Genomic DNA, 24956 nt, shown 5'->3' on the forward strand with positions numbered 1-24956 from the left:
GATACTAATGTGGTCTAGAGATAATTTTGAAAAGAAATGGAACTGGACTTTTTTTGAGTGCACATACTGGAAGCTGCGTGGCTTTGGAAAGTTTTGACAATTCCCAGCAATTTTTCACCACACTTAGAAATATATCTGGTTCAGAGATCCTACCTAATCCTTGAGAAGAGAAAAGAAATAGAAATCTACTTAATTCTGCACTAGTAAAATCATAATTTATAAGGTATATTTCAGCCAACAAATTCAAAGCAGTTCATAGAATAACTGTATTAATACTCAGAATATCATCTGAGGTGCATACTGAGGCATAGCCTGTAAATAGCTTTAAAAAAAAATCACTAAACCTTCCAAAATTCTATTTGCATGGGCTCTAGCCAAGTTGAACAAATGCTACCCACCCACTCTAATAACAACAGTCACCTCCTTCCTTACCTTTGCCAAAATTGTAAGCTTTCAGGAAATACACTCAGAATTCCTCTCCAACATATAACTGTGGAAACCAAAGAATATTAAGGAAAGTGAAAAGAAAGAAAGAAAGAAAGAAAGAAAGAAAGAAAGAAAGAAAGAAAGAAAGAAGAAAGAAAGAAAGAGAAAGAAAGAAAGAAAGAAGAAAGAAAGAAAGAAAGAAAGAAAGAAAGAAAGAAAGAAAGAAAGAAAGAAAGAAAGAAAGAAAGAAAAGAAAGAAGAAAGAAAGAAAGAAAGAAAGAAAGAAAGAAAGAAAGAAAGAAAGAAAGAAAGAAAGACACATTTTTTATGTGGCTTACTGCTCCTTCTTTTTCTTAAGCCCTGCTTGGTTGCTATTCAACTTGGTAGGTACATGACTAGGGGCTTATTTTCATCAACAAATATGCAGTGTTCTAAAAATCTTAAATGAAGGAAATAAGAAAAGGATATATAGGAACAACTGTTATGATTGTTGAAGGAAAAAAGGAGGGGGATTCAAGAGAGAAAAAGAATAGAGTAAGTTAAAAGAAGGAGAGGCAAGGAGAGTAAGAGATAAAGAGTGAGACATTCTCCTAAATTTCTTAATTAAAAATATTCCCTTTACTTAAATTGTGCTGCCTACTCACCAAAAATCAAAAATCTTCCTTTTAAATGTCTTTTCTTTAACTGCAATGTTGAAAAAAATTACAGATAAAAGTACCTAGAATTGTAAAATTTCCATTTGCTGCTTCGTTCTTAAATTGATGGCTTCCAGAGTTTTCCTTGAAGTCCTTCAATGGGTCAATGGTTATGGTAAAAGGAGCAACCATTGACAACTACCTTCCACCAAGAAATTAGCAACCAAGTGTTTCCTTGACTTTCCTAAACAGTTCCATTTTATCCCACCCAGGAGCCACAATCCCCTAGTGAAGTATCTCAATATTGTTTAGTGCAAAATAAAATATTCTCCCTGAACTCTGTAAACTGTCCACTGCTACCAGAAAGACCCAAGAACTTGCCTTCCCTCTTAGACTAAAACAAAAAACAAACAAAAGCAAAGCAATGCAAACCATTTTCCCTAAAATCACTGATAATAAGTCTGAAGTATGTCAAAATGGGTCAAAGAAATGACAAAAAAATTGAGCAACTTTATTCATTATTACTAAATAAGTTATGGGAAATGTTTAAAAGAAATAATTTCAAAGGGACTGTTGAGATTTGCAGCGACAAGTTTTTTTCCCACCTTATTTGTATTCAATACCATAGGATCACGCAGACAAAAAAAAAAAAAAATTAGACTTATACCTACTCCCAGTTATTTGCAGTTCCCAGTCTGTATTTAAAAGTAGGCTAAGGAAACATATTTTTACTGCTGCTTTCAATTTTCCTTAATCACTGGTATTTATTTTGCTTTAGTGCTTTGCTCTCTGACTTTCTGTGTGAGAGGTGCTTTATATACTCAATTTGCTAGTGAGCTATGAGATGAAAGGAGTCTTAATGGTGAGTTTGAACACTGTGGATTTTTATTTCTTTTTTTTTTACAGTTGATACATATACAATTTCACCCTTAATTATCTATGGCTTATCCTGTCCATGGATCAATAAAGGCATATATAAAACATGCTTGTACTAGGTAATTCTTCCAGAAAATTACACAATCAAATAGGTTGGATGGCATTTGTTAAAATACATTTAGTACTTGGTGTGAAATCTCTTCCTATACATAGATATTCAACACTATAATTCTTTTGTTTCTAACCACTTTTCACGAGATTTAAGTCTTAGAATAATTATAATTTTCCTTGACCCTCTTTAGAGCATTTTAGCTTATATCACCATGTTCTGAAGAGCCACACAATGTCCTCTTGGATTTTCTCAGCAATATTGAACATTTAAAAAAAGGGTTTCCTAAAGATTGAAAGAAATATACACTGCTTGCAGCCCCAGCTTCTCCCAGTTGCTACAGCCACAACTCAAGTGTGCAGCTGAAGCAGCATGGATGACCAGAGACAGAGCCTAGGGACTCTATCCAGTTGTCCTATAAAACTCTAACTTTGTGTCTCACCTGCAGTGTGACAAGTTTCTAGTCATGAATTATAGTAAACCAGGTTCCTCAGCATGGCCATGTTTGATGCTTTATCACTTTCCTAGTTCAATTATTGAAAGTTTGTCTTTATATGTTGTTGTTTGATCACTTGATTTTTTTAATGAGATGCCATGTTATTCATCAATCATTTATTTCCTATCCCTTTACTGTGGACCCAGAACCATGTTATGTCCTGTGGAGACAAAGAATAAGCTGTTGCTGTCAGAGAGCTTGACAATCTATAAGTGAGAAGACAGAACGGACAAAAGTGAAATCATTCCAGAACAGATTGTTTTAGAAGTTCAGAGAACTTCTATTTAAGACAATATTGAATGAAGGAAAAGAAATTTGATATGGGACTTTAGTTAAGTAGGGATTGGGGTGTCTAGTGGCTCAGTTGGTTACGCATCTGTCTTCCGCTCAGGTTATGATCCCAGGGTCCTGGAATGAAGCCCCACGTGGGGCTCAGCGGGGAGCCTGCTTCTCCCTCTTCCTCACGCCCCCTCCACTACACTGCACACGGTGTGTGCTCATGCACACACTCTTCTTTCTCTCTCAATTAAATAAACAAAATCTTAAAAAAAAAAAGTTATAGGGATGAAAATGAGCAAGCCTGTTTAGAGGAGAGTGAAAGGACAAGGCTAACTGGGCACATGTCTCCTTTCCAAATATACATCACACACTTACCTCCCTCTCTTCCTTGACTTTGCTACCCCCACAGAAATTCACTCCTGGCTCTCTTCCAACTACAGTACCTGTGATTGGTCTCCTTACCAGGCCCTATCTACATGCATAGAGCTGACACAGTAATCCTTTTTCCCATTTGAAAGCAGATCATTTCAGCCCCCTAATCAGTCACCTTCAAATGACTCCCCAATGTACTAAGAATAAAAACCAAACTCCTTACTATGGACTTCAAGTCCCTGCATAATCTGGATCACCTGTACTCACTGATCCTCTCTTCAAACGCTCTATTCCTTGCTCACCATGCTCCAACTTCACGGCTTGTTTTGTTTCTGAAATCAAGATGGATGAAAAGTGAAGAACATGACGATGTTAGCTTAGCGCAGTGCAGCTACAGTCAATGTTCTTCATTCAGGTTTTACAAAAACCCTGTCTAGAGGGTATGATCCCTATTTTAAAAACAAAGACCCAGACTTCCAGAGTGCCTAAGACACAGTTATGTGATTCTCACAGTAATCACTCAAATTCATGTCTTTTTTTTAATTAATTAATTAATTTATTTATTTGAGAGAGAGAGAGAGAGCATAAGCAGGGAGGAGAAGCAGAGGAAGAGGGAGAAGCAGGCTGCCTGCTGAGTAGGGAGCTGGTTATGGGGCTCAATCCCAGGACCCTGGGATCATGACCTGAGCCAAAGGCAGATACTTAACCAACTGAGCCCCCAGACATTCCAAATTCATGTCTTTTGAGTACCATTCTAAAGAGAAAAAAACAATATTTATAATTAATAATATATAAAATGTGGTGAGAGGCATGAGTGAAAAGTAATTTCAAATGTTAAAGCTTATACTAATGAGGAAATGGTGGTGTCATCAACTTGATAACTAGAAAGACCTAGGAAGAAGTATAAAAAGACACCTAAAGTTAGCCTCTTCTTAGAGGGTACACCAGCACAGATGGCTCCTACTCATGGCTTTGCAACAACACAGCCATGAGAATTTAGTTGAATCAGTTCAGGTCTCCAATGCCAAAATTCCTTCTCCGAAACAGAGATGGAAAATTTTTGTGATCTAGGGTTAGGGAAAGATCTCCTAGATACAACACTAAATGCATGATCCTTAAGAGGGAAAAATAATAACAATTGGGCTTCAACAAAATTAAGAATTTATGTTCTTCAAGAGACGCTGTTAAGAAATGAAAAGGCAAGTCTCAGCCTGAAAGAAAATATTTATTAATTATATATTTGATGAAAAGACTTGCATCCAGAGTATATAAAGAACACTTAAAATTCAATAAGAAAATAGACAACCTAGTTTTGTTTTAAATGGGCAAAAATTTTGAACAGCAATTTCACAAAGAAGGATAAAATCACATGAAAAGTTGCTCAATATCGCTAGTCATTAGGAAAATGTAAAATAAGACCATAATGGGATATGAACACACATCTATTAAAATGGGTAAAATTAAAGACTGATCATACAATGTGTTGGCCAAGATGTGGAGGTTTCAGAACTATCATACACAGTTTGTGGGTAATGCAAAATGTTATAATTACTTGAAAACCATTTGGAAATTTCTTAAAATGTTAAATATTCATCTATTGTATCATCCAGCCATTCCACTCCTAGGCTTCCTCCACACCCAAAATTGAGTCTATATCTATAAAAAGATTTGGATGTGAATGTTCAGAAAATTATTTGTAGTAGCCATAAGTTGGAAAAACTGTCCATCAACAGATATATAGATAGATAAATTGTGGTATATTTATGTAATGGAATACTATTTAGCAATATAAAGGAATGAACTGATAAAAGAAAAAAAACAGCATGGGTCAGTCTCAAAATAATTATGCTAAATGAAAGAAGCCAGATAAAAAGAGTACTTTTTTTTTTTTGTATGCTCCATACCCAACACGGTGCTTGAGCTCACCACCCTGAGATCAAGAATCAGAGGCTCTACCAACTAAGCCAACCAGTCACTATCATCAACTTCAAGCAGCCCCTTAGTATTACCTAGCAAGCAACCAGTATTCAATCATTCCCTTCCTCCTCTTTTAGATGAGTTCTAACCTTTTCTTTTCTCCTCAAACCTTCAGTATCCCTATAGCCATTCTTACCTGTTGACTCTGTTTCTTCTTTCACTTAGAAAAAGAAAGAAGAAAGAAAGGTACAGGGAAGAGAAGGGAAAGGAAGGGGAGTAGGAGAGAGGGAGGGATGAAGGAAGGAAGGAAAGGAAGAGGGAGGGAGAGAGGGAGAGAGGGAGGGAGGGAAGGAAGGAAGGAAGGAAGGAAGGAAGGAAGGAAGGAAGGAAGGAAGGAAGGAAGGAAGGAAGGAAGGAAGAAGAAGGAAGGAAGGAAGGAAGGAAGGAAGGAAGGAAGGAAGGAAGGAAGGAAGGAAGGAAGGAAGGAAGGAGGAAGGAAGGAAGGAAGGATCAATTAGAACATGTAGAGGAAATGCCATAGGATGAGCCCTATCCTTGACAGACCCGTCCCTCAGAGTCTGGGGACAACCTGTTACCTGATTCCACCCAATAGAATATGGCAGAGATGACAGATATTAACCCCTGATTATGTTGCTATATGGCAAAAGTGCAGGGATTTTGCAGTGTAATTAAAGGCTCTAGGGGCACCTGGGTGGTTCAATCAGTTAAGCCTCTGAATTGGTTTCAGCTCAGGTCATGATGTCAGGATCATGAGATCTAACCCTCATTGGGCTCCTTGTTCAGCAGGGAGTATGCTTGAGGCTCTCTCTCCCTCTCCCTCTGCTTCTTCCCCCCTTTGCACACACACACTCTCCCTTTCTCTCTCTCTAAAATAAATAAAATCTTTTTTTTTTAAGTCTCTATTCATTTGATTTTAAATTCGTCAAAGGAGAGATTACCCTGGAATCCTGGGTGGGCCTTATCTAACTAGGTAGGGCCTTTAAACCTTAATGATAATGTTAAGTGTTCTAAAACTTAGATCTCTTAGTGTTTGCCCAAATGAAACATTTATCAGAATTCATAAAACTCTATATTGAGCAGCTATTTAATTGTATTTAATTTTACATCAATTTTTTTTTAATTAATGTTAAGACTCCTCCTCTGCAATGGGATTCCAATAGTGGGGATTGAGACCCAATGAAAAGTTGAGTGATACAGATTATTTCCCAAAAATTACAAACCAGACTACTGCTATAGGTACTTCCTTATAATATTATTTGTTAGGAAGAGGTACTGAAAGTGTTATTCAAATGACACTCATTTTTCTGGTTTAATGAATGATCTAGTATTACCAAGGTATTCCTGAGTTTACCCTTACTTTGAAAAAGTAGAATAAATAGGAAGGATCAACTCTTTACTCACACAATCTTTTCCAGATTCATTAGGCACATTTTTTAAAAGGTGTTATTTATTTGAGAGAGAGAGAGAGAGAGCATGAACCAGAGGGCGGCAGGTGGTAAAGAAAGAGGGAGAAGCAGACTCCTTGCTGAACAAGCGGCTGGATATGGGACTTTATCCCAGTACCCTAAGATGGTGACCTGAGCAGAAGGCAGACACTTAACCAACTGAGCCACCCAGGTGCCCTCATTAGGCATGTTTTAATAAGTATTATCTACTGCTTCTCTAGTGCCACAACACGTAGTTGAGTGGTTGCTATAGAGATGGTATGACCTACAAAACCTAAAATATTCACTGAGGCCCTTTCCAAAAAGTTTGTCAACTTCTACTTTAGATAAGAGAACACATTCTTTCTACCTCTGTTCTAAAAAGGAATGAAACCAAGATAACAGAATAAGATATGTATAAGAATATGATAAGAATATGATAAGACTCCATAGCTGATATGTATACACTTAGTAAGAAATCCAATAAACAATATTTGCACATTCTAGTTCAGCTAACAGACCAACACTTCATAGCTTACATTTAGATCAAAGCATTAAACTTAGCAATCGTTCTCTGAAGTAACTGAATGGTATCTGAAGTAACTGTCTGTGTATCACAGGTTTTGTTGGATCATGAACCTGAAAGCAACTGTTGTCTTTCTGGGAATATCTTACATTCAGCACTCAGGGGCCTGGGTCCTAGTTTTACTCATTCCTTTTATGTCTACACTTATGGCTCTGATAACTCTTCATATGATGCACTGTAACCTGATTTATCAGCCAGAAAAATGTAAGTAAATCACAACTTACATTAATTTCTTGATTTTTATGGTTTTCTTGATCTACTCAATCCTCTTCATCTTTGATCCACTGTAACTTCTCTTTCAACTCAGAATTTGTAGAGTCTCCTAGGTATTATACTTGAAAGCAACAGGGTCTGCAAGAATATCAACAATCTCTAACTTGTTTTGTTTTTTCCTCGTTGAAAATAGTTTAATACTTGGGTGTTTTAAACATAAACAAAAGTAGGGAAAAAAATCATGTATGCACTCTCAGCTTCAACTCTCATCAACTCCAGTCTTTCCTCATCCTGCCTGGTAATTTTGAAGCAATAATTAAATATTATAGTATTTCTAAGTGAAAGAAGTCAGTAAGAGTAGGACAAATACCCTATGATCTCACTCAGATGTGGAATTTAAGAAAGAAAACAGATAAGCATATGACAAGGAGGAAAAGAAAAAACAGAGAAGGAAATAAACCATAAGAGATTCTTTTTTTTTTAAAGACTTTATTTATCTATTCATGCGAGACAGAGAGAGAGGCAGAGACATAGGAAGAGGGAGAAGCAGGCTCCATGCAGAGAGCCCCATGTGGGACTCAATCCTGAGACTTGAGGATCACTCCCTGGGCCAAAGGCAGACACTCAACTGCTGAGCCACCCAGGCGACCCACCATAAGAGATTCTTAAAAATAAAAAACAAACTGAGGGTGGATAGAGGGAGGTGGGTGGGCAATGGGCTAGATGGATGATGGGAATTAAGAAGTGCACTTGTTGGGTTGAGCACTGGGGTGCTGTATGTAAGTGATGAGTCACTGAATTCTACTCCTGAAATATTGCACTGTATGTTAACTAAAATTTATATTTAAAAATTTAAGATATTATAACATTTCATCTGTGTGCATGAATGTATGTCAATGAAATACTTTTTAAAAAACATATTCACAATGTCATTATTACAGACACACACGCACACACACACACACAATGAAAGAGAATTTCTCAACACAATTGAATATCTGCTCACTGTTAAGATCTCTGTTTCCATTTTTTAAATTTGTGTATTTTGTTTTGTTCTAATCAAATCCAAATAAGGTCCCTACATTCTAAATGGCAGATATGCCCCTTACATCCTCTATAGTCCCCTTTCATTTCTGTCTCTTTTCAAATTTTTTTAAAGAAATCTGTACATTCACAGAGCATTTCTCATAGTCTGGATTTTGCTGATTGCAATCACGTATTGTCACTCAACAGGTGTTTCTCCTTAATTCCTGTTAATTTTCCGAAAGACTTAAATGCTTGATCAGATTAAGAGTTTTTTTTTTTTTGGCAAAATTCCTTCATAGATGGTGTTCCGTACTTCAACGAAGAGGTGTGATGTCTGCTTATCTGTTTTTACAGTATCAGCTGATGATTTCTGTCTAATTCCTTACTCCACTTTGGTTTGCAAGATGGTGGTAGTCTATAGTTATTCCTCCTTTATTACCTGAAATAACTCTATAAAAAGAAATATCTCCTCATTAACTATTCAGTTATACAGAGGTACAGTTTATATAAGAAGAAGAAAACAAATGTTTAATTCTTTTCCCCTATTTTTAAGCCTTCAAATTAATGAGTTGAACTTCAATATCGTCCATTGGCAACCTGTTAGTTGTTGTTTTTTAAAACTATTATTATTAATTAATGGGCTTAAAACCTTCAATAAGTTTCAATCCACTGCAGTTATTGATGTTCAAATTATTCCATATTTGGGCAGTGAGGTCCTTTTCATGTTGGTGGCTGAGTCCTTCAGATAAGTCCTTCCGTTATCTTTAGTTGCTCTCTTGCTTTCTGATATGACAACAAACTCTGTGGTTATCATTTCCTTCCCTGAACTTGGAATCATCTTTTTTCCCCAAAACACTGTTTCCTTTTCATGTACATTGGTATTTAGAGACTATAATTTTGGCTCTGGGGACGCTCAATGCTATTTAGTCTATCACAGTTTCTAGGCTTTTCTGTGCACAGAACTACAAAATGTAATTTTTTTCTTTCTAAAATAACATACATTTTGTAATATACTAATACTCTAATCAAAACCAGTGCTGAAGGATTTTTACTTATCAAACTCAGATCCTTTTCTATTTCTTCCCAGGTCGACAATCCTGGTTCTTAAGGACAGCAATACATTTGCACATTTGCTGTATCTTTGACAATAACACCCCCAGTACGGCTGTTGAAAACACTTTCAAGATTCTTGCAGGTTTTTTTTCTTTATGTTATAATCCCTAGGAATGCACACCAAACTTACTGTGTTTTAAAGTCACTTATAGTTTTTCTTTGTCTGGTTATGTCACTAACTTTATATACAATTAAGTGTATTTGTTCCATTTTTCTTTATACTTAGACATGTTTTTAAAATTTAATTTAAAAAAATAAAATTTAATTTTTTTAAGACATGTGAACATTTCATGTACTAAAATTCATGGACGAAACAAAGTGTATTTGTATTCCTCTATCCTCTCCTATTCCCTTAGGTCTACACTTATATATTTTTAAATAATTAAAAATTAAATGGAAGGATTCCATTTTTGAATAAGGGAAAATACTAAAGTTTTATATGCATATGTATATGTCTCCATGTATGTATTTTCTTCCCTCCTTATATAAGCAATAGCTATTATTCACTCTTCTCACCTGCTTTTCTCATTGAATATAACGTAGGGATTGCCTCATGATTGCATATACAAAATATGCCCCATTCCTTTTTTTAAAAATTATATATATATATTTAAAATTTTTATTTATTTATGATAGTCCCACAGAGAGAGAGAGAGAGAGAGGCAGAGAGACATAGGCAGAGGGAGAAGCAGGCTCCATGCACCGGGAGCCGACGTGGGATTCGATCCCGGGTCTCCAGGATCACGTCCTGGGCCAAAGGCAGGCGCTAAACCGCTGCGCCACCCAGGGCTCCCTGCCCCATTTCTTTTTACAACTGCTTGGTACTCCATTGTGTAATGAACCATTGTCTATTTCACCAGTCTCATATTGTTGGGCATTTGGGTTGTTATTTTTTGCTTTTGCTATGTTAAGTAGATTCTAATGAACAGCCTGATGTAATCTGCTCTTTGCATTTTTTCCTTCACCTTAAGGATAGATTCTTAAAAGATTATTTAATCAAGTAAATTACCCACAATTTTGCTATATTTTGGCAAATTACCTTTCATAGTATACCATGTTGTGTTTCCACCAAAAATGTATGAGAATGCCTATCTTGCCATAGTCTTTCCAAGAGTAATGTGAAACTTTTGGATTTTTGACAGTTTGAGGGTGGACAGTGGCATCTCACTGAAGTTTTAATTGACATTTCTCTTATGAGAAAAGTTGAACATCTTTTCGTTGTCTAGAACAATTTGTATTTCTTTCAGTGAACTATCTGTTCATACATCTAGTCCATTTTTTTTCTATAGGATTGTGGACTTTTTCTTTCAGTTTTTGGAAGATTTTTCTGTATTGGAGATGTTAAAACTTTGTCTAATGATAAAAGTTGCAAATATTTTTTTCTGACATAGGCAGAGGGAGAAGCAGGCTCCCTGCGGGGAGCCCAATGTGGGACTGGATCCCAGGACCCTGGGATCATGACCTGACCTAAAGGTAGACACTTAACCACTGAGCCACCAAGGTGCCCCAAATTTGCAAATATTATTCCTCATTTGTCATATATCTTGAGTTTGATTCCTGTGTTATTTTCTACATGCAAGATTTTTTAGTTTATTTTGTCTTTTTTGGGGGGGGTTAGGTTTAAAATAAAATTTATCAGTCTTTTCCTTAATTGCTTTAGATTTTGAATTACGTTAGAAAAGTTTTATTTACTCCCAGATTATAAAGATATTCACTCATAACTTTTCTATCAGTATTCATATTCTTTTTCTTTTTTTTACCTTTGCATTTCTGACCCATTTGGAAGTTATATTAAAATAAGTTTGAGGGTGCCTGTGTGGATCAGTTGACTAAGCCTCCAACTCTTGATTTTGGCTCAGATCATGATCTCAGGGTCATGGGATCGAGCCCTGAAATGGACTCCATGGTCAGCACAGAGTCTGCTTAAGATTTTCTGTCTCCCTCTGCTCCTCCCCCTGCTTGCACACACACACACACACACTCTCTCTCTCTCTCTCAAATAAACGAACGAGTAAAATCTTTTTAAAAAATAAAATAGGTTTTAAGAGTGAACTCAGTTTTATTTTTTCCATATAACTATCAAATTATCCCAACTCACTTATTTAAAAGTCTGTATTTTCCCCACTATTTTGAGATGTCAGCTTCACTGTATACAGCAACTTGTATTTCTGGAGTTTTTGCTCTGTTCCTGTGGTCAGTCTATTTTTATCTATCTTGTCTAACTCTAACCTTAATTTCTTATAATTTTCCTTTTACTACTATCAATGTCTTTACTACAACTATGATCACTAAGAGTGATGAAATGAGGTGTATTTTTACAAATTGAGTACCTTCACCAACATTACTTTATTCTCACCCCCAACCTGTGAAGTAGGTGGGAAGGGTACTGTGTATCCTTTTATAGCTCAGATTCCATATGTTTTACTCTGCTCCTGTGGCAACTTCAGCACATCTTTGCCATTTGATCCACCATATTATGTTGAAATGATCTACTTATGAATACAGTTAGGTATTCCTGTGTCTTATATGGTAAATGCTCAGTGTTTGTTATTGGTAAACTGACTGCAGAAACTGAGGCATAATTAAACTAAATGACTTACCAAGGACCTCACAGAAAATGGCTGATGTGGAACCAGAAAGCAGGCCTTATTTTTCTCAGGCTAGGTCTCATTTTATTTACTTATTTTTATGTTTTAAAATTTTTATTTAAATTTGAGTTAACATACAGTACAACATTGGTTTTAGGAGTAGAATTCGGTGCTTCATCACTTATATACGACACCCAGCATACAGCTCATTTTATCACAGCACAATCAAGAGTGTAGAAAATTTCATCCACAAGAGCTTCTGACCCCATTTCTCAGGACCCTGTAGTCTGTGGATCACAGCTAAGCAGTGCATATCCTCCTAGCAGGCTGTGGAATGGGTTCAATATGCAGAAAGGTATTTGAGGGATGGTCTTTGTCAGCCCCACATGGCAAAAAAAGAGAAAAATGTAAAGTACTAAATTTTATGGAAAGACAACTTCAGCTATTTCTAGAGTGTATAATTAGCACATAATCCTGGAGTTTTGTGAATATATGTATTTATTACACGCACATACAAAAATATATAAATTTTAGATTTAAATTTTCTAAAAACTATTATGGCATCCATCCATTTGCTTCCTGATTTCCTGTTTGAGAACATATTTATCTCAATACAGAAGTATAATTCTTCATATTACATATTTTAACATAGATGAAGTAAACTGTCTTTGGAAAATTACAAGAAAAAATTATTAGTTGCAATTAAAAATATGACAGAAAATCTTCATGAGTTGTTTACTTTATACAACACTCCATAAAATGAATACTTCGCAGTTTTGAGTTTTGTTTTGTTTTCTATTTCCAAGTTATAAGATCACCCAACTATGATGAAGTGAAACTCTGTCTTCCCTCTAGCAAACTATATAATCCTTATTTTGGCTTCTTCCTCTCTGATGACTAAATTGGAAATTCCTCAAAGCTGTAATTCAAAGCCATAGGTGACCTTAAAGAAATGATTTTTTATATGCTACCTTTTATTTTAAGGTAACTTTTCAAATGTGGACCATGCATTCCATTATGTTTAGCTGTCAAGCACGGCCTTCATTTGCATTTCTTCCCACTGCTATAATTTTGAGAACTGGCAGGTGACCAAAGAAGAAAAAATGTGCATCTACCATCTAGAGTGCAATGTAGGCTTTTTTTATTATAATTAAGTAGCATAGATATTCATGATTAGATCAAGGTCAGAGGAGCAGAACATCAGAGCCAAGGACTTAAAGGTACAAAGAATAGAAAAATTGCTTTCTAAAGTTTTTTTTTAATAGTAATAGCTACAATCTTTAAGTTTTGCAATAAAACATTTAAAATAGCTCATCTGTTTTATTTTAAAATGTGCACGCCTGGTGTGTTTGCCATGCACATTTAAACTAGAGCTTGAAGTCTCAGTTGCATTTTCATTCCTTTTTTTTTTTTTTTTTTTTTTTTCAACTTCCCATTTCTGCTCCTGGTGCAGAAAAGCAATTTGAAAATTATAATGACAATGGATTTTTTTTAAACGGAGTCTACATGACACCCCAAATTATTTGTACAGAGGGCATGAATTTTCTATTAAGTCTAATGGATTAATCCAAGGAGGCGGTGTGATGTTTAGATGTCAATGTTTTCAACAGGATTATCTCTCCTGACATTCAGAGCTAACTCCCTGGTTTGATGGGGCAACTGTTGCTCTCCTCGGGCAGACAGATTAACTGTACGATTCTTTTTCTTGCCCTTTCCAACTAGCTTATGATTCCCTCCCAGGCCAGCTGATCAATTTAGGCTTACTATTTCCCCTGCTTTCTTTTCCCCTCTGACTTAAAACCCGTATAGCACATTGTCCACTCCTTCTCAATGCCCTTGATAGTCTTTTTCTTTTCTCCTCTGATCATCTTCTAACTGATGCGAAACCCTAGGATTCATTCCAGGGACCCCATATCTTCATATCATTTTTTCTTAAGTAATCTCTTACCCACTTTCAATGCCAGCTATGCACCAAATGCCCAAGTTCATATTGACCTCACCTTGAAACTCGTATATCCAACTTCTAGTTAACATTTCTTTTACCACACAAAACTTTTATTTTTTCAATTTGATACATTTCTACACAGTTTACCTCCCCTCTCCTATCATATATATACATTTTGAAATTCAGAGAGAAGAATTCTAATCAAATTGTGGATTAGTCACATGTGTTTAATGCTACTTCTCAAAACGTCATTAAAATAAAAATACAAGGATGAAAAGGTATAAGCCCTCAAAAAGTGAAAAGGAAATAGGTTATTAGAAGACAAGAGCTCATACATTTCTTGAAGATGAGCATTGACATTTTGCCCTGCTTATCTAATAGTCCTCTCAAACTTAACCTGACCAAAACTCAACCCCTGATTCACCAAGCTGTAACCCAGCCCCTTTCTTGTTTTCTCCATCTCAGTGTAAATCACCAACATCCAGTTTTTTAAGGGAAGAATAAGTAGTCATCCTCAAATTGTCTCATTTCTTCAAACTCCCCCCACATCATAAAATATTGCTGGTTGTTCAAACACATATCCCCTGCTGTCCACTTCTCTTCATTGCTATCACTATGTCCAAGTTACCACTACCTCTTGCCCTCTAGCAGCTTCCCTTCTTGTTTTCTAAAACCTATGATCCACACCACTACCAGACTTCCAGAGTAACTTCTTAAATGTACAATATCCCCCCTCTGCATAAAATTTCTTAATACTTTCCCATAACATGCGAGTCAGACCCCAAGCTTCTTACTTTAGCCTGTAAAGTCTGATTGATCCCTGGCCAACTCTTGGACCTCACTTCCTTCAATATTCTTACTAACTGAGCTACTGCCTCATTGGCCTTTATGGATCCTGAACCTCTTTCAGCTTCTTTCTTTCTTTTTCTCTTTCTTTCTTTCTTTCTTTCTTTCTTTCTTTCTTTTTCATTTCTTCTTACTTTTTAAGAGATTTTTATTTTATTTTATTTGAGAGAGACAAATAGAAAGAGCATAAGCAGAGGGTGGGGGCAGAAGGAGAGAGACAAGCAGATTCCCCACTTAGCAGGGAGCCTGACCCTGAGCTTGATCCCAGGACCCTGAGATCATGACCTGAGCCAAAGTCAGATGCTTAACTGACTGAGCCACCCAGGTGCCCCTCAGCTTATTTCTACCCTATGACATGTCTCACATATGCTGCTTCCATATCTTTTGCCTACTTCTGGTCATTCAATCCTCAGTTCAATTTTCAACTCTTTCTGTAGTCTTCATACTCTATCCCATAATGAATGTCTACCTTATCGGTCCATTTTGTTTTCATCATTGAACATGCCTAATATTTTTCTGCTTATTTAGTGCCTCCCCCACCATAAAGAAAACTCAGGGATTTGTGAATCTTGTTCACTATTATATTCTCAGGACCCAAAAAGCCCTTGGCACATAGTAGGTACTTAATATGTTGAATGAATGAATGATTGCATTCACATTTGTTTGGAATCAATTATGTGCCCTCCTTGTCCTAGCTAAAACTTTAGACCTCCTTCATGCTCAATCATTTCTTGTTCTTAACCATTTTGTTTTTGTTGCTTCATATTACCCTATCAGATATAATTTTATTTGTTTAAATATATTTATTTTTCAAAGTTGTATTCAGTTGAAGCTAGTGCTATTCAAAGTCTTGTCCATGGAACAGTGCTGATCAATGAACTGTTTGTTACTGGTGTGCAAGAAAATAAATACAGACACTGAGAAGAAACATGTAGAAATATTTACATAAAGTTAGATTTTATGTCTGTTTAATCTAATAATAAAAATGTCAGAACCTATATTTTATATTTTATTTTATTTTATTCTTAAATGAGGTTATTATTTAGGTATTACATTTTGCAGTATTTTTAAAATGTATTGACCATAATGATTGAAACTTAAAAAAAAAAAAAAAGTTTTTTTTAGCACAGCTAGTTTAAGAAGTAATAATCTAAAGATTTCTCTTTAGCAATAAGATGATAGGCACACCCGGTGGCACAGCGGTTTAGCGCCGCCTGCAGCCCAGAGCATGATCCTGGAGACCCTGGATTGAGTCCCACGTCACGCTCTCTGCATGGAGCCTGCTTCTCCCTCTGCCTGTGTCTCTGCCTCTCATTCTCTCTCTGTGTCTCTATAAATAAATAAATAAAATCTTTAAAAAGAAAAAATAGAAATAAGATGATAAAGATATTCAACTGTTTAATAAGATTACATATATCAATTTGCCATGCATTAAGAGCAGATGCGGGGATCCCTGGGTGGCGCAGCGGTTTAATGCCTGCCTTTGGCCCAGGGCGCGATCCTGGGGACCAGGGATCGAGTCCCACGTCGGGCTCCCGGTGCATGGAGCCTGCTTCTCCCTCTGCCTGTGTCTCTGCCTCTCTCTCTCTTTGTGACTATCATAAATAAATAAAAATTAAAAAAAAATTAAGAGCAGATGTTAATTCATCTTGAAACAAATAATGATTTGCTTAAACAAAAAAGGAAAAATGGGTTCAAAACATGTATTCAATATAAGTGCCTAAGTTTTAAAAAATAGTAGGGAAATTGGGGAGAATATCCTTGGAATTAGTCTTCCATGCTGTGAATAGCGATCATATCATCATAAAGTCTATTTGAAAGCATAGAGTAAGTTGGATTAATGCCAGTAATAACCTTACCATCTACACATCCCTGTTTTGCAAAAGTTGAGCAGAGAGCAGGCTGATGAGCAACAGAGACAACATCATAAGGAAATGTCAGGAAGTTAAGCCTCCTAGCCCAGACCTGTTCAAATTCAGTCTCCAGACTGTTCATCAAGACATTCTCAGTTCTCATTTTACTAAAGTCTTAAGTAAACTAATTGAAATAGCTAAGAAAGTCTCATAATAGAGCAGTTCTTCCTGCAATAATAAAAAGATGTCCCTATTCTTTCCTAATAGACATAGCACTCACAGGTGTTTCTGGGCCCTTGGCATTCTCACGCCTGGGGCTTTCCTCTGTGTCTGGCAATAGTGACTAAGAAGAGGCAATAGTGACCACAGGTATGAGCCTATAGGCGATGCAATTATTCCAACATACTTCCACTTGACCTCAACACACTTCACAGAGGCCACCAAAGGGCCACTGCTGTAATCATTCTTGGTCACTACCAATTTGGACTGGATTTGATTCAGTGACTTAGAGGTTAAAGGTTCCATATTCAATTACCAGGCCCCCCAGCTTCCTCAATTAATCAAAGGCTGACATAATGGGTCTATTACAACTCTTAAAAGAGATCAAATCAATATAATCACTCTATAACTATAAAAATTTTTAATAAATATTCTTTATTTAAATATAAAAACCAATACTCAGTGGCACTTATATGAATTTGGTTAGAATGTATTTCATGTAGAATTTCATTATGGGAAATTTGAACATAAACAAAATAACAATCAGATTATACCTTTAATTTCTATAGTGGCCTTCTCTGGGGGAAACCCAAACATTTTTACATTTATTATACCACTTATTCTGCAACCATGATTTGGTGTCTAGTAATTTGTGGGAGGATTTATATGGTCAAGGGAGTACCATGAAAAATTGTAACAATTATGGTGACACAGCTGTACTGCTAACTAAAAGGGGGGGGGGCTTATCTCATTGTATCAGGAAGTCCTAATGGAGTCAAAGAGAAGGTGGAATCTGAAAGATCATAAAAGAAGCAACAGTGAGGTTGCAAATCACAAGCAGCAAGTGACTGCGAACATCTGAAGCAATAAAATGCTTCGGATGCTGAAGTGACAGCCATATAAACCCAGATGAAACTACTGGAAAAGTCAAAAGCCAGCTAATCCAATCTGAACTTTTAGTGACACTATCAACATGTATAAAGTCATTTGAAGAGTTCAAAGTTTAACCGTACGTCTGAAATTCAAGGATAAAGTCAAAGCAGAGAATACATTTCGCTTCATCTCCATGTCAAAATAAGAAACCACCCTCTACCTGACAAGTGAGGATTATTTATATAACAATTTATATTAAGAAATAGTACTAGTTCTTTGTGTTACAACTGTAAAAGAAAGTTCTGGTTGTCTTACTCATTAATGAGTTAGACTTCTAAGAGATTGTGGAATTTCTTACTTTGGTGTTTTATTTTGTCACCTTTCTTCCCTTTTTAGTATGTTCCCATTGATCTTATCTTTTTCATTTTTTACATTAGCTGTCAGGCACCACCTTGGGCTGGTCACCAGGATGCCAGAACCCTTGTCAGAAGAGTGTTCCTTTGAATTCAACCCCTTGGGTGCTAAAACCTTCTCAGTCACTTTACTGCCCTTCATCCTTGCAATTGTCATCTTTCTGATTGACATCTTGGAAAATTGAAGAACAATTCCTTTACTAATACATAATATCTCGAATTACTTACAGGTTGCTCCCTCCTGACAACCTTTGGGGTGTTTATTAATGCACTGAAAATATGCTGTCTGCACTATTGCAGTCTTGCTAGAGATGTGACAAGCTGGTTAGACCATGCCAAGAAAAAAAATGGTGGTTGCTACAGTGAGCTCCATGTGGAAGACACAAAATATTTCTTCACCCTTCTTCCTCTCTTCATTTTCCAGCTCCTCTACAAAATATGCATTATGCAGGTAAGGAAGGGTAATTAGCACTAACCCAAGAATAATAAAATGATCGTATGTGAACATTACAAGTAAATATTTATTTTCAGCCCATCAGACTCTCCTCACTGCCTAACTTTGTCAGGCAGTCATCCTATAAATGTTTCTCATCACCATAGGCTTTAATTTCAAAAGACAAGTGAGGTCAGGCTGAGGCATACCTGAGGAGCACCCAGTATGTTGTTTCTCTCGTAAAACTGGAAATGTCTTTCAGAAGATGTGGACGATATTTCAGAGTGCATAGTCACAAGGCATAAGAGCAATACACGAAAATACAAGATCTATGGGCAATTACCCAACCTTTTTTCAGCCAAAGATTGGCCTTCCTCCTTCATTAAGCCTTTAAAAATTAGTACTAACATGTAACTAACTTGACTGATTTAAGTACCACCTCCACTGTATTCTTAAGTATATGTACTAATGAGCAAGTGATTTTTTTTTCCCCACCCACCTTTAGTTCCTTGGTGAATCAGTGCCTGTGCTATGGAGAAATTAGAGGGAAAATAGCAAGTCCAAAGTACTTTTCATAAATAAATGTGATTTCAAAAAAAACAACTTTAATATGATAATTGTCAAAGACAAACTTATGAAGACATATAAGTGATTATAAAGTCTTTGAAGAAATTCAGGACCATATTTGCTGCTAAGCCACAACTTTGAATTTAGAAGGCTAATGAGTAAGTTATATCCATAAATCTTAGAGCAGTAGAGCTGAAAAGAAATTTAGAGATTAACTTACTCAACTACTTCATTTGTTGAAGAGGAAACTGAGACTCGGAAAAATTAAGTGATTCTGGAAGGGATAGCTAAGTCACATAGTTAATATTAGTGAAAGGAAAAACAAATCCACCTGCTGACTCTGAGGACAAAGCTTGCTCTAATAGACCAGGGGTCAGCAAATTACTGTCTGCAGGCCAAATCCAGCTCACTGCTTTTTTTTTCTTCATTCCCTGCAAGATAAGAAGGTTTTTATATTTTTATATGCTTGAGAAAATCAAAAGAAAAAATATTTTATGACATGAAAATTACAACAAATTCAAAATTCAGGAACAATAAATAGAGTTTTATTGGAGCATAGCCATTCTTGTTTATTTGTCATACTAGGTCTCCTAATGCATGAAAACAATAGGACTGAGTATTTGCAATAGAATCAGTATGTGGAAACATTTTTTATCTAGAACTTTGCAAAAAAGTTTGCCAAGAACCTTTGCTATAAACACTGCATGAAAGCTAAGTTAATTTAGCAAATTCAACTTCCCTCCTGACTCCACATTAGGAGCCAGCACAAAAACACAAAAATATAACCCATATATATGATCTTTAATATCATAAAAAATATTAAAAAGCAAAATTAATAGTAAGTACAAAATTACTAAGTGGTCCATAGCCAGCCTCAAACCTTCTGTGCAAATAGCTGATTCTTTATCTTCGTAATGCAGTGACACTTGCTATTTCTTTTGACTAAATTTGAGCTTCTTCTGCAAATTGTCATAATTTTTTAATTTGACATAAATTACCATAAATATCAATAAACCAGTTTTTAACTCCCTCACCAAATCTAGATGCCCAGTTATTGCAAAGAACAAAACTACTATTTTTTGATCACCTATATGTATCATAGCTCAGAAAAGATGACTTTACAGCATCCAATTTAATCCCCATAGCAAGCTTACAAAGGCTGATATTATGATCCTAAATCCAAGGCTCAGAAACATTAAATAACTTCTAACTTGCTTGCAGTCACCCCACTAACATATGGCATTCCGACTCAGTGCTGGTATCAATACCCACACTTTCCTATTACCCAAAATGCCTCTCTTTCAGCTGCATTAAAAATTCCTGAGAAACACCTACTGGTTCCAAAATTATTCACAGTAATGTTATGCCAGAAAATCCAAACAGAAGAAGAAGAAGAAGAAGAAGAAGAAGAAGAAGAAGAAGAAGAAGAAGAAGAAGAAGAAGAAGGAGAAGAAGAAGTTTAGAATGTACTTCTCAAGGGAGGCAGAGAAAACTTCCAATGGGACAAGCTGAAATTAGATTTTTCCCTTCAGATGAAATAATCACCAACATAAAAGCGATCAAAGTATCAAGAATAAAACATCCTTGAATTCCATATTTTAAATTTAGTAGCTATTATTGACCTTCAGTTCCGAGGCATACATTTAAAATATGTTGATATTAAGGCTGATGATGTTGCCATTTGACATTACTGGCCACTCAAAGGTGAAAATGAATCTCTATTGACAGCAATTATTTCTGAATACTCAGAGGCTTGTATGAAATAAAAGTATTTAAAATTTTAAAAGGGGATGATTTCAGAACTTGAGGCAGAAGCAGAAATGATTTCAAGCTTTCAAGACACTGGAGCCTTTTCTTAGATTAGGCAATATATTAATATTGCTTCACTAAAGATTAATAGTACATTCACCACATTATTAAGTTAACAGGTTTCTGTGTCTGTGATTCATGCCGATAATAACTTTATTCCTATTAACAATAATTCTCATTTGAAATCAGTAACAGAAACTTCCAAATTATGCTGGGAGCCTTTCAGTCTTAGAGCAGATCTGCTGCCAGCACTTAAAAAAAAAATCATTCATTTTCCTCTGATTGAGGGATACGTGCTTAATAATTTTATTGAAGGAGGGCAGAACTAGCTAATGTCCCCTTCAGTCTTGCCGTCTGCACCCAACCAAAGCAGTCCTTGTTTATAATTCTAAAGGTCAAATGAAAGCTTGGAAGGTGAATTATCACCAGGACAGATTTTATATAGATAGAAAGAATGTCTGTGAAAATGTGGTCCATTTCTGGTTTTAGGTAGTTAACATAGCTAACATAGCTAACATAGTAGGAGGCTCATTTCGTAAGTGGTGGGCTTGTTAACAGCTGTACTCGAGACTCTAACTCTTCTTATACTCTCTCAAATTGTACAATTGATAACAGGAGTCAGTGAAAAGTTTCAAACAGGAAGTTATCTATTTGAGGTGGGCTGTGCTCCCAATATGGTGGGAAGGCAGAAATCCTAATGCAGTGCATGCACAGCTAGAAAAAATGGTTGGAGAATCCATTCCTTAAGGACAAGACTCAGGGGGACCTCCTCTCCAAGCCACTTAGCAGCCTTGTGTTCCACTGGGAATTAAGGACATACTAAGCACTGTGAGTGACAATGATGAGTGATTGCAACCAAGTTCACAAACCAGAAAAGTGACGAGATGCCCTCCTTCCTGTGACACCGTCTTTTTAACAAGAGGTTTGGAATACTTGGAAAGGCTCCAAGTTAAGGTTATGCTTTTACTTAGGACTAGGGATTTTTAAAAATGAAGAAATTCTGATACTACTACTCTGAGGGTTTGGGATGGGGTACAGGTTTTCTTTGTTTTGGTTTTTTGGTTTTGGGGGGATTTTGTGTGTTTATTTTTCATTTCTTATCTCTTAGTTTATTATGCAAGCCTTTTTCATGCAGCTTCCTTTGTGGTCCGCAAGTGCCACACACTTAGTTTAAAACAGGAGTGTAGGGATCCCTGGGTGGTGCAGCAGTTTGGCGCCTGCCTTTGGCCCAGGACGCGATCCTGGAGACCCGGGATGGAATCCCACGTCAAGCTCCCGGTGCATGGAGCCTGCTTCTCCCTCTGCCTGTGTCTCTGCCTCTCTCTCTCTCTCTCTCTCTCTCTGTGTGACTATCATAAATAAAAAAAAAATTAAAAAAAATAAAACAGGAGTGTAAACACAAGTATGTTTTGTTTCTCGTTTTTTTGTGTTACTTGGCTCATTTTAGAAGTGAAGCCAATCCAAGAAGGCAATAAAGACAGCCTGTGACAAGTGCTGTGTTTCTAGACTGGGCCTCTCTTCTTTGTAACAATCATTCCTATCTATTTTGCCACCAAACTAGATGCTTTACAAAGGATTTTTTTCTAGCCTCCATTTTTTTTCATCAGTGTAAAAACAAACATCCATAATACTTTGTACTGTCTTTTATTTTATTGTTTGAGGGAAAAGTCTGTTTCATTATAAGCAATGTTACATTTTTTTAGTAAGTTATTTGATTTCTTATGTGTCATCCTAAGCACAAAATTAGGGCCAGGCCACCTTTACTTTCCATAGGAAAATTAAGAAGTTAGACTGAGTGACAAAAGATTCTCCATAAAGGATCAAAGGATCAGTAATATTGTCAATAGACTAACAGAGCTCATATTGCCCTTTGTCAGCTCATAATTGGGACATTGAAGAGCTGGGGAACATCCTGCTCATCTGTCACAGAGAACGTACAAAGGGCAAGAAGGCATCTGCAGCAGGACGCTTTCTCCAGAGTTAAACTACTATCTTAATGCCTGGCTGCTTTCTCCCTCAAATACAGATTCCTTCAGGATATTATGTGCAGACCATGAATTCCAACCTGAATTTGGATGGATTTCTTCTGCCAGTTGCAGTAATGAATGTCATCAGCATCCTACCACTATTAATTCTGGCTCCTTGTATGGAGTATTTCAGCACCTGCCTCTTTCCCTTGAAGAGAAATGGATCATTTTTGTTGGCATGCATTAGTAAGTACAACTCAGCATCTCAAGCGAATTGTTTGTAACTTAAAAAAAAAAAAAAAAAAAAAAAACTCTGCTGAGATCTAAGCTAGCTATATGTTCTGGAGTAGAGACCCATTTTGGCAAATTGAGAAGAGGGTGAATTTAAGAAGAATAACAGCCAGCTCCTCAAGTCTCTATGCAGACATCAGCAGCCCATTTTCTTCCCATCCTTTTATGCTTCCTCAGAGGACACAGCTAATTTAAAGACCCAGTGAAACTTCCAGTACTACCAAATGGCCTATCTTCCCTCAAGGGAGGCAGTCCTTACTCCTGAGTCAATGCTGAATATGTTCTTAAAAAGTAACACAGGTTAACGAACCCATAAAATGCCTGGCTGTACTTGGGAGGCTTTAACTTCTGAGCCAGTAGCAAAATTTACTAAAAATTATTAGTATGATTCAGAGTTTCTACATAATACTTATTCATAAAGTAAGGTACATAGCAAAAATTTCAAACATTTTTCCCAATTTTATTCATCTTCCAGCTTAATTATCATATAAGATTTTGTAAATTTAAGGTGTAAGATGTGATGATTTGATACATTGTATATATTGCAAAGTGTTTACCACAATAAGGTTAGTTAACACCTCCTCTACCTCACATAACTGCTGCTTTCTTGTTGTTATGGTGAGAACACGGAAGCTCTACTCTCATTTTTGAAAGGGGAAAACATTAGGTCATCTTACTCAGAACACAAGCAGTAGACCGTAAAATAAAATTTCTCCCATTTCAGTGGGAGAGAAGGAGCTGAAGCCCATTCTGATCACACTCGCCTCTTCCTGGCCGAGCTCCCTCAGGCACCACCAGGGAACAGGGGACAAGTGCTGGTATAGCAAAAACCAGGTTCAACCTAAGAATCAGAGCTCTGGGCCTCAACCTCTGATCTGCCACTGAGCTGTTGCTGGGTGACCTGGAAAAGTCACCTAACCTTTCTGTCTTCTACTTCGCTTATTTTATTTACTGAGGGGCATATCTTAGATACATTTGTGGTCCCTCTGTTCTGAAAGACTTTCAGAATCACTCCAGATGACTTCAGTGCCTGGAGCATAGACCGGACACATAGTGAAAGCTCTATAAATGTTTACTATTGAGGCACAACCTGGGTGACTCAGTGGTTGAGTGTCTACTTTGGCTCAGGTCATGATCCTGAGGTCCTGGGATGGAGCCCTGAGTCAGGCTCCCCGCCTGTGTCTCTGCCTCTCTCTCTGTGTCTCTCATGAATAAATAAATAAATAATCTTTAAAAAATTAACTAGTATTGAGCTATCATGTGTAGGGAACAGGTCTAGCTGGTGGGCATAAACAGAAAGCAAAAAGGAATTTGAAACGTTTAAGAAATATCATGTAATGGTAACTTAATGTCTTATGGTCTACTTGAGAAGTAATTCCATTGAAATAGTCAGGGTCAGGCATCTAGAAAATTTTCTTCTCTTGGTTAACCCATTCTTATTCTTAATTCTTTCCTTTTAGAGATCTGTGGAGACCATGTAGCCTTTTAGTAACCTGTTATTATATATTTTTGGCTGTTTCTCTGTTTGTAGAAGTTACTTTTAAGGAACATACTTCTTGTTATTTACCAAAGCCATCAACCAGATTACCTCAGATCACATCACAGGATAGGTTTGTTTTTGGAAAGAATCCAAAATGACTACACTTACCTCGGTGTACA

At 36.5% G+C, this 24956-nt stretch overlaps 1 protein-coding gene across 2 annotated transcripts in view; it reads left to right on the plus strand.

The window, feature by feature from the left end:
* Nucleotides 1-24956, plus strand: part of SLC15A5 (solute carrier family 15 member 5) — an 82426-nt gene that overhangs the window by 8985 nt on the left and 48485 nt on the right. For both annotated transcript variants that reach the window (XM_025455658.3, XM_035706986.2), the window contains exons 3-5: nt 7176-7345; nt 18461-18681; nt 23066-23252. In XM_025455658.3, the coding sequence (XP_025311443.3) occupies nt 7176-7345; nt 18461-18681; nt 23066-23252 (578 nt within the window). The remainder of the gene's footprint in view (nt 1-7175; nt 7346-18460; nt 18682-23065; nt 23253-24956) is intronic.

This window comes from Canis lupus, chromosome 27 (genome assembly GCF_003254725.2).
Source record: "Canis lupus dingo isolate Sandy chromosome 27, ASM325472v2, whole genome shotgun sequence".
NCBI classification, from domain to species: Eukaryota; Metazoa; Chordata; class Mammalia; order Carnivora; family Canidae; genus Canis; species Canis lupus.